General features: G+C 56.4%; 1 protein-coding gene across 14 annotated transcripts in view; it reads left to right on the top strand.

The window, feature by feature from the left end:
- NIN (ninein) overlaps positions 1–15,762 on the top strand; it is a 64,830-nt gene that overhangs the window by 145 nt on the left and 48,923 nt on the right. For 4 of the 14 annotated variants that reach the window (XR_006165892.1, XR_006165891.1, XM_042799130.1 and 1 more), the window contains exons 1-3: positions 3,455–3,677; positions 6,252–6,455; positions 12,373–12,454. Coding sequence is in view for 11 of the 14 variants with exons in the window: in XM_042799130.1 (XP_042655064.1) it covers positions 3,579–3,677; positions 6,252–6,455; positions 12,373–12,454 (385 nt within the window). In the remaining 3 variants the exon portion in view is untranslated. Of the gene's footprint in view, positions 1–75; positions 123–510; positions 3,109–3,153; positions 3,347–3,452; positions 3,678–5,357; positions 5,681–6,251; positions 6,456–12,372; positions 12,455–15,762 lie in introns of those variants that run through there. The other 10 variants (XM_042799121.1, XM_042799131.1, XM_042799124.1 and 7 more) reach the window with 9 other exon arrangements.

The following is a 15,762-nucleotide window of genomic DNA, read 5'->3' as shown; positions in this document are numbered from 1 at the left end:
CATCCGCCATCGGTCCCTCCTCCGCGGGCGGTACCGGGGCTCATCCCGCCCCTTCCCGGCGGGGCCAACCGCGTGTGCGGGGCGCCGGCCCGGGGCGGCGGGGAAGGGGCGCGACGGGCGAGGTGGGTGCGTGGGGAAAGCGAGTTGGGGGTGGGTGGGGGGGGGTGGTTGGATGTGGGAGGGGAGGGTGCTGGGGTGGGGGGAAGGGGGGTGCTGGGGAACGAACGGGGTCTCGTAGCCAGAGGGTGCGGTGGGGGGGGGGGGGGGGGGGTTGAGGCGTGGAGGGGTGCCTGCGTGGGTGGTGGTGGGGATGGGAGTCCACGCAACCCCCCTCCCCCCCCCCCCCCTCCGCGGTCCTCAGTAATGGTTTTCGCGCTGGTGGCAGTGGTCTGGCGGGGTGCTGCTCGTCCTCCTGCCAAGGGCACCCCGTCCTGCAGCGTGTCCCCATCCCGTCCCCAGAGAGACGCTCCAAATGCCCCAAAATACGAGGCGGGGGGGGGGGGGGGGGGGGGGTGTCGGTTCTGGAGCAGCTCTCCCCGGACTGAGCTGAGGAAGCAGCAGGCTGTGGCTGGAGGAATTAGTAACAGCGGTTGTTTTGTCATCGGCGAAGCCCTCGCTGTCACCGGGGTGGCATCTGCTGTCTGGTCACAAACCGTGGGCCCTGTCACCTCCGGGCCCAGCCCTGCGCCCAAATCCGCAGCCCGGGAGCATCAGCACCGAGGGGGGGGGGGGGGGTGTGTGTGTTTCCCGGGATGGTGGGTGTCCCTTTGGGTGGGTGCCTTTATCCTGCCCATCTTTCCCCATTTTGCTCTCCGAAACCGGGGTGGAGCGGTGATGGGTGCGCGGTGTTACCGCCGTGATTCAGCACAGCCCGCGTTTACCGGAGCCGGCACGGGGCTGAGCTCCGCCGGAATTCCCGAATCCCTTCTTCCCCGGCGCGCGAGGCGTCGCTGGATAAATTGCCGCCTCGCTTTTGTTTACTTCTGAAACCATCAGCTTTGTGCCTATAGCTTGGGCTTTATCGCACCCCGAGTTATAGCAGTGCACCTCCAGCCCGATTTGCAAAATCAAAACAGATGGGCGCTTTGTTTTTCCTTATTGAGGGGAAGGCTGCTTATTGAAAGGCCCTATTACGATGCAAATACCGGGGTGGCGTGAATATTCAAAATACTGCGCTTCTTTTGAAGCTCTTTACATAAATTTATAGCGCTTTATATGCCGTCGCTGCTTTGCTAATCTGGAGTGGAGCTTGGTTAACAGAATCTCTTTTTTCTTTGCCAACTTTGGAGGGTTTGGCCGTGTTTTGGGGAGCACGGTGAGAGGTGGCATTGAGGTGCAAAGCAGCCAGCGCTGGGCTGCAAAAATTATGACCGTGCTCAATGGGGAGGAGGAACCGCCAGCTGTAAAGCTGACTTTGGTGGTGACCCTTGAAGAACCAGGCGTGCTGTCAAGTGATTTACTGATATTTGGGTGCTTCATTGTCCTTTTGTGGTTTGGTTCCCCCCCCCCCCCCCTCCCCCCCTTTTCCTTTGATTTCTCGGTGTGACCCTTTGTGGAGCTGCTGTTCCCCAAGAGGGGATGGGTTGTTGTGGGGTGGGCTGAGCTCAGAAGTTGCCCTGACACCGGCAGCAGTGTGGGGGTTTGGGGGTGTACGCTGTGAATCCCAGCAGCTTAGCCGCAGCTGCGGTGGATGAGAGTTCATTAGGGAAAGGAGATAATGAGTTAGATGAGAAAACCCCAGCTCTGGCTTTGCAGCAAGAGTTCAAGGGTTTGGTTTCAGTGGCTGCTGGGCATCTCCTCATAAACCCTGCCATTAAAAACTGGGGTCCAGGTGGTTTTTGCTGGCCGTGGTCACATCGTCCCGCTTGTCCCAAGCGTAGAGGGAAGGGCAAGTTGCTTTTAACGTGCCCATATGTGGTCATGCTCTTCAGCACAGGGTGATGCTACCAAAAGGTTCTGTCTCAGGGAGCGGGTGCTCGTGTTTTGGGGGTGGCCACGGGATGCCGCCCCGCTGGGCACCTGCTGCTAATTGCCAGGCCCTCGTTTGAGTCGAGGCAATCACGAGTAGCAGCAAACCCAGTGTTTTCCTTGCTGTCCCTTGAAGGAGATGACTTGCTCGAGGCTGGTGCCTTCTGCGGAGGGCTGGTTGGGATGGAGGCCCTGGAGAGGGGGGGCTGGTGATGCCGCCCATGGGGGCAACCGGGCAGAGCATCCCTGAAACCTCCACGTTGTGCCACTGCAAACGTGCTGTTCGCGTTAATACCGTTTTGCACCAAAAAAGGCGTTGTGCTAATTGTCGTGTTTTCACTTGATGGTGCCGTTGATTGACCAGGTAGTCTGTGTCTTCCTTAGTTTGAGGCTAAAGCTTGGAGGCTGATATGGATTCCAGGCACTTAATATGCAAAGCAGTAATTACTGTTTAAGCCTATACTGTTTGAGTTAAATTTAGCTGAGAATTTAGTCATATCAGGCCCCTACATTGTGCGCCGTGAAGGTTATCTGGCTCTCAAGAGGGGGTGGATTTGAAGGAAGGAAAGAAATGCCGGTGAAAACTTCCTCTTCTCACCATCCCTGAGCGCTTTGCTTCCCAGGACTTGTTATGAGGTGAAGAGAAATAAAGAATACTGTGCTTAGGAGTCCAAGTAGTTCTAAACCTGCGCCTTTTTGTGCTGTCTGCTCAAGCTGGTCATTTTGGGGGGGACTTAACACAGAAGGCCTGCTATAAATCTGAACAAAGTGATGCCCTGTGCAGGGAGCAGCCCCTCTCCTCCTGGCAGGGGCCGGGGGAGCCCCCGCTCAGCTGCTGCCCGCCTGCCCCTATTATCCTGCCGGCTCCGGGCCGCCCTCCTGCATCTCAGCTGCTGGCCCATCTGGAGCAGAGATGAAAGGCCGGGGTTTAATTCGGGCTTTGTGTGCCTCTCGTGTTGTGTGTGTGTGTGTCCCCCCTCCCCTTAGCCCTTTCTCTGCTGCCAATCTCCCATCCTCAACCCTGCGAGGCAGCTCCGGCGTGCGGCCGCGGAGGGTGGCTGTGCGCGCCGGGTCCCTGATGCCGCTGACCTCATTATTTTGACTGCTGGGTGATGCCAGGCAGCCTCGTGAGCTCATCAGGTAGGAGGGTTGGTTGGTTTTCTCTCTCCCTTTTTTTTTTTTTTTTTTTTTTTTTTCTTTCTCCTTTCCACCCCCCGCCTTTCGAAGCGCTGCTGAATAATTCAGCCGGGAGTAGGCATCTTGGGTCACCTTGCGCAGCCGGCTGCGCGCCGGAGCCAGCTTCCTAAGATGGAGGTTGTGCAGGATGCGTGCGGGATCGCCTCGCTGCCGGCAGCTCGCCGCCGTTGACTGACTGCAGGTAGGCAAAGAGCGTTGTCCTCCTTTATTTATTTCTGCTGCTTTTGGGGCTGGAAAGCATGAAATCCCCTCCCCGGGCTGCGCAGGGGTGGCTGGCTCTCACCGAGCTGGTGCAGAGCCCGGTGAGCTCTGACTGTCCTTCGCCATGGGGACACGCGAGGCTGCTGGGGCCACCGTGTCCTCGCCAAAAACTCACCTGGGCTGTAGGGCAGGTCTGGCCCCAGGCAGGGACCATGCACCTGATGCTCTTCTCCTTTGGGGATCCTATTTTTCTTGCTGGTTTTATGGGCTCCTCAGTGGCACCTACCTCAGCACATCCAGACTCATCCAGGGTAGGTTTTTGGGGCTGCCTGCTGGTATGGCATTGGGGGGGGGGGGGCTGTGTGACCCCAGTGCTCTGGGGACAAGTCAGGAGGTGGCATCTAGCCCTCTGCACTAACCGGGGCAACTGGCTCTGGTGCTGTGGAATGAGGGTCAGGTGCTGGAGAGGTCTCTGGGGAGCAGGAGGTGGCTGACCCTGAAGAGACTCAAAAATGCTTGGGAAGCTCCAGGGCTCGGGGGTCACCTTTGCTGCAAGCTCGGCTGTGAGTTTTTGGGGTGCCGGGGTGTATGGCCAGGGCTCTCCTAATGCTGGTACCCAGCAGCAGCCACTATGAAGCCCCATGTGTGCTGAACAGGGGGTGCGGGTGGGAAAGGGGGGGTGCCGGCATGAGAATGGAAACTAGTTTGCTGTCGCCTTCTGCTTAGAGGCACCTGAGTTTTTCGGGTGCTGACTCTTCCTCCGTGCCCTGGGTTGAATGCAAATGTGGCTGCACCCTCGCTCCCCCCACCGCCGCAGCACTCGGGTGCTTTGCTAAAGCAGCTCAAGAGGCATCTAGAGTGTGTGGGGGGTGGAGGGGGGAAACCAGGGGACACGGAGGGTGTGAGGCTCAGGTACAGTGATGTGGGGATGGGGAGGGTTTGTGTCCATTCTCTCGAGGTCTGGCGATGCTGCCGTCTTTGCCCACGTCAGCGCAGGAGGAAGGACAGCCGGGCTGGGCTATTTCTGTCCCCTGGACCCTGCGTGTCGCTTGGCACCAGCCCCGCATCCCTCGGGAGTGGCGGGAGCCCGATGCTGCTCTGCGTTGGCATCGGCTCCTGCAGCCAGCAAAATCAAGGACGCGGCTGCTGCAGTGTCTGCCCTGGAGACCTCCCGGTTGCCCAGCTGCGTTGGTGGGACAGGCTTTTCTGATCCCCCCTCTGCCACGGTGTGGGGGCTTGTGAGAGCTGATGTGGTGGCTCAGGATGCTCTTGAAGATGAGCGTGTTCCTTGGGGCTGAAGCTGTGGGCAGGGGGGGTAAAATCAAGCTGCACCTTGCAGTCCAGGCAGCTCCGCTTGTTCTGGGATGTCCACGAGTGCCGCCGGTGACACAGGCGGCTGCAGAAACCCTGTGATGCCGAGAGGGAGGAGGGGAGGTGGCTGCTCCATAGCAGAGCTGGACAGCAAGGGGGGTTTGGATAGGACTCCCCTACTTTGAAATCTGGCTGAGACCACCTGCAACAGCATGGGCAGAACAAAATTCATGCGAAGACCTGGCTGGTGCTTGGGTGATGGTCTGAGGCTGGATGAGAATCTGGGGGTTGTGTCCTTGGGCTGCTGGGTCCCTGCAATGCCCACTGCCACTCGGTGCGCCCCGATAACGAGGGCTGTGGTGCAAATTGTACCCCCGGGGTGGTGGCATGTCCCCCCAAGGCTGTGTCATGGCACTGGGTTATACTGCTGCTACCCCAAGCTGGTGGGGAGCCCTGCAGCCAGGCTGGGTAAAGGGATGCATGCCAAATCCTTTATTTCCAACAGGAAATTTCCTTCCCTGCTCCCCTGCCCAGAACAGATCCTGGGGCTGCGATGCTCTGGTTAGCGATGGGATGAGAGAGATGAAAACTTGTTGACTTGGAGGGGAGGATGAAGCCCGTGGGCGAGTGGTGGGGAAACCATCTGGGTTTTGTTTGCCGGTGCAGGAGACCGGCCGCATTTCAGCCGTCTCCGTGCTGGGGTTGGCTTTGCTCCCAGGCTGGGTTTGCTGCCGCCCTAGCAGTGTCCCCCGTCAAACACTCCTCTGCCTTCAGACAGGGTTTGACCTGAAGTACCTGAAGGAGAGCAGCGCAGTGAGTGCCATGGGACTGGGCGATGACCCAGCGGGGACACATCCTCCCCTGGGCACAGGGCACCAGGCGGCTTTGTGCCGGGGTTGCGGAGGAAAGCAGAGATGCTGCACGCTGGACTCAACGGGGCTGATGTCACACCGGGGCTCCCTGCACCCAGGCCAGCAGAAAAAGGAGCATCTTTGATGCTTGGGTGTGTTTTGTGCTCATGGAGGGCGGTGTACATGGTGGCTGGCTGGCCTGAAGTGTTGGGAGTAGGGGGAGAGGCAGGGGTTGGGATCTCTTGCCAGCCCCCCACTTTGCTCCCTGCCACTGGTGAGCTGTTGCTGCCCGGATTGTTGTTTATCTCCTTGCTAAGGCAGATAAAGCATCACCTGCAACACCTGGGAACCAGCCGAGCTCAAGGGAACAAGTTTCCCCTGCAGCACCTCAGCTGCTCCAGCCGAGCCAAATGAGCTGCTCGCGGAGCCAGGGCAAGGTGGCAGGTAGGGACGTGCCACTCCAGGCTGCCCCGGCCACCCAGCTGTCCTCACCCGGAGGGTTTGGCTCTGCAGGCTTTTTTCCCCCCTTGGTCTTTCTGCTGAGTGACTTCTGGCTTCACCCAGCGAGATGCAAAAGGTTGGAGGGGCAGGAGAGCACCAGGTTTGCTTAACGCGAACGAGAACCGCGGCGACCGGCCTCGTGGGCTGCCCCTGTACCAGCTGTTGGGATTTTTTTTTTCCACCGTTGGGGTCGCTGCTCACCGGCCCTGTCTCTCCCCGCAGGTGAGCGTGGCAGGCTATGGGATGGATGAAGCTGAGCAGGACCAGTATGAAGCTCGCCTCAAGGAGCTCTTCGACAGCTTTGACAGCACGGGCACGGGGTCCCTGGGGCAGGAGGAGCTCACCGACCTCTGCCACGTGCTGCACCTCGAGGAGGTGGCCCCCGCGCTGCAGCAGACCCTCCTCCAAGGCAACCTCCTAGGCAGGGTAAGGCTGGGGTGATGGGGGGGGGGTATGGGGGGGGCAGGCTCCTGTGCGTGTGGGAGGGTGATGGAAAGAGGCTGAGTGTCGATAATTTGTGAATATCCACCATTCCTCAGGCTCTGGGGCTGCAGGACTTGCGAGGTCCGTTCTGTTCAGCAGGGTGGGCACAGAGCGGGGGGGATTAGCGATAACGGGGAAGGAAACTGGTGGGTCTTCCCTGGCTGGAGGCAGCCTGAAACTCTCAGAAACCACCGTTTTACGCTTCGCCTTGCGTGCTGGCCTTGCAGGGTGTGTTTTTCCCCACGTCTGAGGTTAGACCAAGTGCCGGGTCCCTGCTGCCCTTGCCCTGACGCCGATGCTCAGCCGAGCCCACGCTGGCTCACACAGCACGTGTGCCCCCCAGCACCAGTTAGTGCTGCTTCTGGCCTGGGTCATCTCCCCGAACCAGCTCACCGGGTGTGATTTACCTTGACTTAAGCTGTAGTTAAACTGGCGGGGCTGCATGCAGTCATGCACGTTTCTCTGATGTAGGGAAATACTGTCCGACTCCAGCAGTTGCTGGCTGAGCCGCCTTTGTCCACGTTACCTGTCCGCGCGTAGCTGCCGTTATCACAGACCCGCTTGGGATAGGTTTTGGGGGCCAAATGGCTCCTTTTTTTTCTGTGGGGTTGCATCATCCCACCAGCTTGCAGAGGGGAGCCGTGGCCGGTGAGCACACCATGCTTTCCAAAGTGATTTTTCATTTGTGGTTGTACCTTGATAGAGTTAAATGCCAGGGTGTTGAGCAGAAGCTGTTCACCCTTGGGGGGACCTCCGTGTTCAGCATGGATGTCCTTGTTCTCCTCCTTCCCAGCACTCTGTCCTTAGAGCGTGTTGGATGCTTCCCTCAAAATCACCCTGAAATCCCATCACTGCTCATTAAAATCAGAAAACGCTGAGCAGGGCAGCCAGGGCTCTTGATAGACATGAGCTAAGCAGCCACCCCGACTCCAATTTCCTATCAGCCTGCAGCTTACGCAAAACAAAATAATCCCTCTAACAAACAAAGCCTCCTCTTCCTCACCTGCCCTGGGGCCGTAGCTCTTCTGCTGACAGTGAGCGGTGCTGGAGCACGGATGGATCCAGACAGAGGTTTTTGACCTTTGGAGTTGCAGCGTGGCATTTATTTGAGCACCGGAGACTTTCCGTGCTGCTCAGTCACCTTGAGCTTCCACCGCTCGGATGCTGTTCTCTGGCTTTGCCGCTCGCAGGATGGTAGGAGAGAGGGAAAGGAAGAGGCTGTGCTAAAGGTGTGGTTGCCACAGCTGGCGACAAGCTAAAACAACAGTGCTCATCCCTGTGGCTTGCTCAGAGCCGGTGGAACACAAAGGTGAATGCAGTAAGCGCTCAACCCAACAGCACCAAAAAGCCCCGAGTGCCGGTTTATGCTCACCCCATCCCAGCCAGGAGCTCCGTCCCTGCAAGCTGTCCAAGGGCATGAGGCATCCCAAGGAACATTTTTATTTTTCTCCCCCCACCCTCTGTCTTAAGGGACAGTTCTCGCTTACATCCCGTGACTCGCAGGTCGGAATAATCCTTGTCTCCCCCGTTTCCTCCCCATCTCCTTGGCATTTGTGCTCGTTAGCAGCAGCAATGGCCCATGTCGACGCGCGAGCCTGATTTAATAACTCCTGAGTCCTCGGGGTTTCCTAGGGAGCTCGTCGGGAGAATAGCAGCAAACATGTTGCTCCCCAAGCACAGGCTTCTTGCACCTGCCCTGCCGGCTCCGGGCTGCAGATGGTCCCTCTCGGCGGTGGGAGCAGCCTTTGTTTGCCTGCAATTCCAGGGGCCGGGATTTATGGGAGGGCAGAGGGGGACGCACACACACACATGTTTTTGTCTGTCGAGGGGGCAACTCAGCAGGGCCACGTGCTTGCTTTTGTGCTGGGGGCTCTGCTCCGGGGGGAGGAAAGCACCGTGATGGGGTTGCTGGGTTGGATGGGGAGCTGGGCTGGCATCCTGGTGAGGGGCTGGATGCGCTGCGTGTGTGCCCCCCCCCACACACACTTTGTGATAATTTAGGGATTCACGGGTACACACTCCCTCCAGGGGTGTGTAAATCCTGTCCTGACCCCCGGCAGAGCCCAACCATCCCGGAACCGCTTTCCTCGCGCGCGGAGGCGATGCTCGCAGCAGTTCCTGGGATTCCTCGGGATCGCGGCGTCCTCGGGCCCCTCGTGCTTGGCTGCGGGGCCGGGAGGCTGCGCGCAGGCCTGCCCTTCTCGACTGGCCCCCGAGATGCCGTGCCTGTCAATTAACAGCTAACGCAGCGGGGTGGCTCGGGGACAGCGCCGGCGGGCCGCGGCGATGCGATTTGCAGGGACCGGGGGTAAATCGGGCACCTCCGGACCCTGCTCAAGGACTGTCCCCCGCTCCTGTCCCCGGGCAGGGACAGGGGGTTCAGGTTTCACTCGTCAGCTCCCTTCAATGCTTTGGCTGGTGGCCTCTCACAAATATACTCCCTCTGAGCCCGCTGTGACGCCGCTCCCTTTAAGGCGCAGTGGATTTTTGCATGCCAGGCAGGAGACTTGGTTGCAAGATTGCCCTCTTGCTATGTCTTCCCCACCTGACATTTCCCTCTGCAACCTTGTGGCTGTGGATGCTGGAGGGAGTTTGCAAGCAGGGACGGGGCTTTGGGAAAAGGACTCCGCTCGAAGATGAAGGAGAAGGAGCTGGAAGGAGGCACCGATGCTGGTTTGCCCCACAGAGACCGGGCTTGCAGACTGCTGATTTGCATTGCAGGGACAAATAGCGAGGAGCAGCAGGTAGCTTGGCACATACACGCTCTCTTTCTAGTGCTAATAAGCCATGGCTTCGTAGGAAACTTGCTTTAAAGCAGGCGTCAAGATTTCTCAAAGGTGCCGGCGTTGCTCAGCAGCCGGCAGCTTGGTTGGTCCTTGATTACCGTGGGGAAGCTGGGCTGAGCTTCCTATGTCTGTGTGACATATTAGTCTTGTTTGCCTCTGGGAAAATTCTCCTCACCAGGGATTTAACATGGCCCTGGCACTGTGCAGAGCCCTGGTCTCACTGTGGGGTTTGCAGGGACGCATGTCCTGTCCCTGATCCACACCTCTGAGTGTGAATTTGTGGTGGGCAGGAGCGCACCATGCTGCTGCCTCCCAAACTCCTCCGTGTTCGGGCTGGTTTGGATCAGCCCTCGGGTTGCTGTTCAAAGCCCCATGAGCAGATGCACGAGTTGGCAGTTCCAAAATATCCCCAAATTCAGTCAAGCACATTGAAAAGAGCATTAAACTTTAACTATGCCAACAGCGTTTTGCTGCTGTATGCTTTCTGCCTTGCTCCTGTAAAGCTTTGGAGTGTGTGAGGCTGTTTTCCAGAGCGGATGGTGCTTTGTGCAGCGCTGCTGCAGTTAGTGCTCCCCTCCCCAGGGCTATCCAGGCCTGTCCTCTTGCTGGAAATGTTCTCTAAGCAAAATCCAAAGGCTGTTGCTGCAGACTTGTGCCTGCCCACACGGGGTGTCGCATCCCTGGAAGTTCCCCTTGCGCTTGTGAGGAGCCCACAGCCTCTGTGACGTGGGCTTTCCAGGCAGGACCGTGACCATCCGTGACAGCACACGGGGGCTGGAGGTGTGCAGATACCCAATACATGTGTGGGGGGTTGCTTTGTGATGTGGGTATTGCCTGATGCACGTCGCCCTTGCATGCACGCTGGCATTTAAATTGGATGGGGATATAGAGCCAAGGACATAGCTGGGGAGCAGTGGCAAAGGATTGCTTTCTTTAAAATATGAGTTACTGGGGTGTTTGTGGCTTTGCTGTCCCCTGGCTTGTGCGTGAGCACAGCTCTAATTTTAACAGTTGCGTTTCTCTGACTCTTTACAGACATGCAGCACCCAATGTCAAATGTGCACCCAAACAGATGCTGTTTTTCCTGGTTATCTGGTGTTGGGACGGGCCAGAATTTTTCCTGTAGGAAAATATCGCCTCTCTGCGAGCCTGTGCAAGCGCCTGCTGTCGCATCTCTGCGCTGCTGATTTGCATTTCAAACCCTGCTGTGCGCTGGCACGGGGCGGGGGGGCTGGAGGATGGCCACCTCCTGCCCCCCTTGTCTAAATTTCCATGGGCTCCTTTGGATGTCATGGTCATGGTAAAATCGCTCTGCGGCCTCGCTGCCGGAGCCATCTGTCCCACACGCAGCTGCGGCAGCAAGGGCTCAGCCCCCCCTTTCCCCCCCCCCTCCCCTTGGTTAGTGCTTCTTGGCAAACGCAAGTTACGGGGCTCCTTAGGCAGAGCAGGTTACGTGTCAGTGGTGCTCTCCATCCCACCCAGGTGGTTTTACTCTGCCCTCTCATTTGGTGCGTTTGCACGAGCGATGCAAAGTGGCTTTTATTTTCTTTTCGTGCTGCCTTGAGCTCCCATCCAAACCCAGCCCTGACACCCGTCGGAGGAACCGGCTCTGTCTGTCCCCGTGGCTGTTGTCACCGCTCTTTTCCTGAGGAGATCCCATGGGGAAGGGACCTGTTATTCGAACACCCTCATCTTTTATTCATCCTCATTTAGTCTAAATGTCAAGTTTTTTTAATCAGGCAAATTCTCCTATCTCTGTAAACTGTCCTTTTGAAGTACACCAGAGTTTGGAAATGAATGGCAGCAATTAGTATTCAGATGAAGGCATCCCTGACAAATTTCTTTGCAGAACATATTTCTAACTGTTTAATTGCTCAAGGAGCCTGTGTTTAAAACCACAGGGGTGATTCTCACCACCTGAGTTGCGGGGTGAGGTGCTCCCCTGCATGGGGGGCCTGTGGCTGAGCCCCCAGCTCCGCTGTCATCCCCTGCCTGCCAGGGAGCACGTTGCTCTTTTTTGGGCTGGCTCAGCCCCAAGAACAAGCTAGTAAACTTCAGACCCAAACTTTGCTGCTTGTGCCTCCCCCAGCAGCATTAAAACCCCCTCTGACTGCGGCTCCTGCCCTTCGTGCCACATTCGCAGCAGTCAGCTCCGCTGGCGAGAGCAACCTCGGTGAGTTCTTTAAATGCGGAGTCTTTTGTTCAACGCTAAAAATTCTCCTAAGATTTATTTAGCCAAAAGAAAGCGTAGCAGCCAGCTCTGCCTCGCCACTGACCCATGTCAAATAGCTTCCCCAGCTGTCCCCGGGTTTCTGTCCCCCACGGCTGGAATTGCTGACATTCCCCAGCGCGGCTGTGAAGGATGCTCCAGCCCCTTCACAACTGTTCGTGGCGGTGAGGCAGGAGCCCTTCCAGGAAGATGCAGATGGAAAAGAGGAGAAAGGAGAGAAGAAAAAAAAAAAAAAAAAAAAAAAAATGTCTTGTGGTAGGATCGTGTCTCCTCGTTTTTCCCATAGCTACACTCCAGACCTGGTATTTCCAGTCCAGCCCTTGCAAGGCTGCCCTGGAAAGTGTGCGGCTTCCTGCCATCCGCTTTGGAAAGTGTTTTCTGAGGCTTAATTAGGGCAGCGGAGCATTTCCACAACCGAGTATCTCGTCACTGGTCAGGACTGATATCTCACTGTAGGAGCCGCTGACCCTGGCCAGGTCATCTCAAGCGATGGAGGTGTTCCCTAGTCCTCTGGACATGTTATTTTGGCTTCTTGCTTGATGGAAAAACCCAACCAATGCATTAAAGCAGTGGCTTGGAGTCATTCTGTGCTAGCAATCATTTTTTCCACGTGCTCAAAAACGCTGTCTGTGTCTTTGTGTTGCTTGCTGTCATTTCTCCAGGCCCCAAGACTGAACGAGCTGAGGTTCACTCGTGCCCCTTGCCAAGGCTGTCGGCAGACACGGGCGCGCTCTTATTTTATCACGGTGGTCTGAGGGATTTCCCTTACTGCTTGTCTTTCTGCTGAATTACTGGCCTGATATTTAATTATCTGCACCAGTTGATTTCCTCCTTTTTTCCACAGGTCCACTTTGATCAGTTTAAAGAAGCACTTATCCTGATCTTATCCAGAACCCTCTCAAATGAAGAGCACTTCCAAGAACCAGGTAAATACTAGGATTATCTAAAATGGTACATTTCCTTTGGCAAAGTAGATGCGGGTGGCTCTTGCAGAGGAACTTGGAGAAAGTGCTTTTTAGGTGCAGAGATAAGCTCTTCTGCTTGGATGCCCAGACCTGGGGAGAAGGGAGAGTTAAGGTCCGTTGTGGAGCCTCGTACAAAAGTATTTTCTGAGCTATTAGATATCTGTATCCTATTACCATGATCTAAATGCCCAGAAAGGCACACGATGCCTGTGTGTTGATAGCTAACAGTACTTCAGATGTTCAAGATGTCCCGTGGCTGCTAAATGGGCTGAAGTCTCTCTGTCCCACAACGCTTCGGGTGGCCGGGGAGGGTTTAAGGAGCTCCCCAGCTGCAGTAGTGATGGGATGGCTGCTTAATGCTGCTGCTTCTCCATCCCCCTGCCCCTCCACTCGAGTGCTTTGGCTCTGAGGGTGCTCTGCCTCAGGGCAGCCCCGGCAGCCGGGGTGCTCCCGCCGTGCCTCCGCAGGGATCAGTCTCGGGGGACAGCACAGCCTCACCGAAAGCTTTGGATGCTACTCTGGTTTTGTGAAGGTCGTAAGGGGATGCTTTCTGCAAGAGCTGCTCCTGGGGGTAGGCTGCTGGACACAGAAATACCCCTCCTGTGTAGAACTGATTTTTCTGTTTTAAAGTCCACCCTGTTTCCTTTTGTCTGAGATTAGCGGGGCGAGCTTGGTCTACTCTGAGGTGACACTATTTCTCTCGGTCAGTCTGGACCACAGATGCTGCTGAACAAGATGAGCTCTCTAAGAAAACAGATTTGGGCTGGCTGGAGAAAGCAGTGGGTGCTGCAAGTCCTCACTGTCCTGTTTTCTCCTTCCTTTTATTTCCACATGCATTAAATGTGGCTTTTTAGAGCCTCAGCAGGAAATAGGGTCACAGCTTTGGCATGCCCCCCCCCCCCCCCGCTATGCACAAGGTCCTGGTGGTGCTGGGAGCACTGGGGAGGTGTGGGGCCAGGGTGAGGGCTGAGCCCCTGCAGCTCCAGCTGGAGTGGGGGGGCTGAGGTCTGCCTGGTGTCACACCTGTATGTAAATCCCTAATCCTGCCTTCGGAGCAGCAGGGGTGCAAAATCCCCCGAGGAGAAAACGGCTCAGCAAGGGGGGAAGAGGGAAACTCCAGGTTTCCTCTCCTGGAGCATCAATCTTAGCTGGAGCATCCCTCATTCAAGTGCACAGTCTGTCAGCAAATCCCCCTTAAATAGGCTGCAAAAACCTCAGGGCCCAAGAGATGAAGTTGATGGATTATTTTTATTTTCCGCCCCTCATTTCCAAAGCTCTTAATGCTTAGAGGGAGACGGGTGATAACAGCTCTTGCACCCAGCATCCCTTCATGCAATTTCCTGACACAGGTCAATGGGTGCTGGGGAGCGAGGGGGGAGCCTTGCTGGTGCCTGGGGAGGGGTTGGGTCTGCTGCGACCCCTTCCAGCCCCTCGGAGAGGAGCTGGCACGGAGCAGGAGGCAGCCCCGGCACCCCAGCGAACCAGAACTAATCCAGCACTCTGCATTTATTGGGGAATCATATGGCTGAGAAGCTCCAGCTTGATTTAAATATAAATAAATCTTCTAGAAAGGGCTGAATTTGGGGTTATCGCAGGGGAAATTACAAGTGCAGCCGGCAAGAGGCTGCGTTGGAGGCAGAGAGCCCTCCTTGGGGACACGTTTGTCAGCTGGGTTTTGCATGGCAGGTAGTCAAAGGGCATGCGGTGCAGGTAGGGAGCCTGCGCCGGGCAGGCCTGGGAGGCATTTATTTTTAATGCGTTTTGACAGGTCGGTTAATGCCAAAGTCTTTGCTTCTTTTAATTTAGATCAAACTCGAGATTTGGAGAACAAGCCGCTTTGTGCGGTTGGTGTCAAAACTGTCAGCGACGGTGGAAATGCTGGTGTTGCAGCCCGCCCCAGGCTTGGGAAAAATTAAGAGCTCCAAATCATATCATTTAAATGAAAATTTAATTTGGGGGGGGGGGGGGGAGGGAAGCACAGATTTTTTTTTTTTTTTTTTTTGAGGCTGTTTGCTGCATCCGCAGAATTTGCTCTGCGAGGAAGAGGCCGTGTGCCTTGATGCTGTGGTTTTACCCGGGGACTTGGGTGATGGGAAGGTCCCGTGGGTCTGCGAGCAGCCAGAGGGCTTGTGTCTGCTCTCCAAACCAGCTGCTCCCCCGCAGCCCCCAGACAGCCTGGGCTACCCGGCCGAGGGGACCTGCCAGGGGACAGCATCTTTGTCCCCGGGGGTGCAGCCCAGCCGGCTCGGGGAGGATGGCTCAGCGCGAGGAGCCCGTGGGTGACGGGGCAGCCCCGGGGGTCACAACGTGACCCACGGACTGGGGACGAGGAACCAAAACTGTCGTGGGATGCAAAAGCAGCTCCTGCAGAAGTGGCTGTCGGGGGTTTCCCCTTTTTTGCGGGGGAAGCAGCAGGTGGAAGAGGCGCTCAGGCTTGCAGGGAGCAGCTGATACTTTTTTTTTTTTTTTTTTTTTTTTTTTTTTTTTTATTGGCAAAGAGGCTAAATTCCCTTTCTGAAGGGAAGACTGGCAGGGAGGACGGTCCTGGCGAGCTGCAGGCGCTTTGCCGGGGAAGCAGCCCTGACAACCAAGGCAGGCAGAGTTCCCAGCGCTGCCGTCATCGGCTCTGTCCCCTTGGGGACGTTGGTGTGGGGACACAGACCCAGCTGCAAACCAGAGCATCGGCCAGCCAGGCAAACCCCGGCTCTGCTGGGAAGTGGCGTGGCTGGGCAGAGCAATGGGGGAGACTGGCGAAAGCAGAAAAAAATCCTGAATGTGTCTTAAAGTAGTGCTTATTTTAGTGCAAGAGCCAGGCTGGGTGCTGCTGCCACTGATGCTCTTTGGCCATGGGTCACTATAGCAGTGGGGGGGTCTGGGGATAATAAAATAGATTTAAGGGGAAGGAAAAGCAAAAAAAAAAAAAAAAAAAAAAAAAAAAAATCAGTTATGTGGGTGATTGGGGGTGGGGAGGGGGAAATCAGGCTGTTTTCCTCCCCATTATGGCAAATAAAGTCATCTCTGTGCGTTAGAAGCATGGATAGGGAGGGATTACTGGGGTGGAGCACAGGATTAACGGAACACCCAGGACAAATTAAAGAGCAGCTTGATGCCATCCTCCCTACGGTTGTGAGGGGCTGTTGTTTTGTTTTGGTTTGGTTTTTTTGTTTTTTCTTCCCAGTACATGGAGACAACACAACTGCCCTCCCGAGGAGGAGCTGGTAGGGGTGATGCCCTTTCAGGAATCCCAACCGTGGGGGAAAGGCGGTCGC

The sequence above is a fragment of the Tyto alba genome, unplaced genomic scaffold (genome assembly GCF_018691265.1).
Source record: "Tyto alba isolate M040663 unplaced genomic scaffold, T.alba_DEE_v4.0 Super-Scaffold_29, whole genome shotgun sequence".
Taxonomy (NCBI): domain Eukaryota; kingdom Metazoa; phylum Chordata; class Aves; order Strigiformes; family Tytonidae; genus Tyto; species Tyto alba.
Note: the sequence above shows the minus strand (reverse complement) of the source record. Positions and strands in the feature narration are given on the sequence as shown.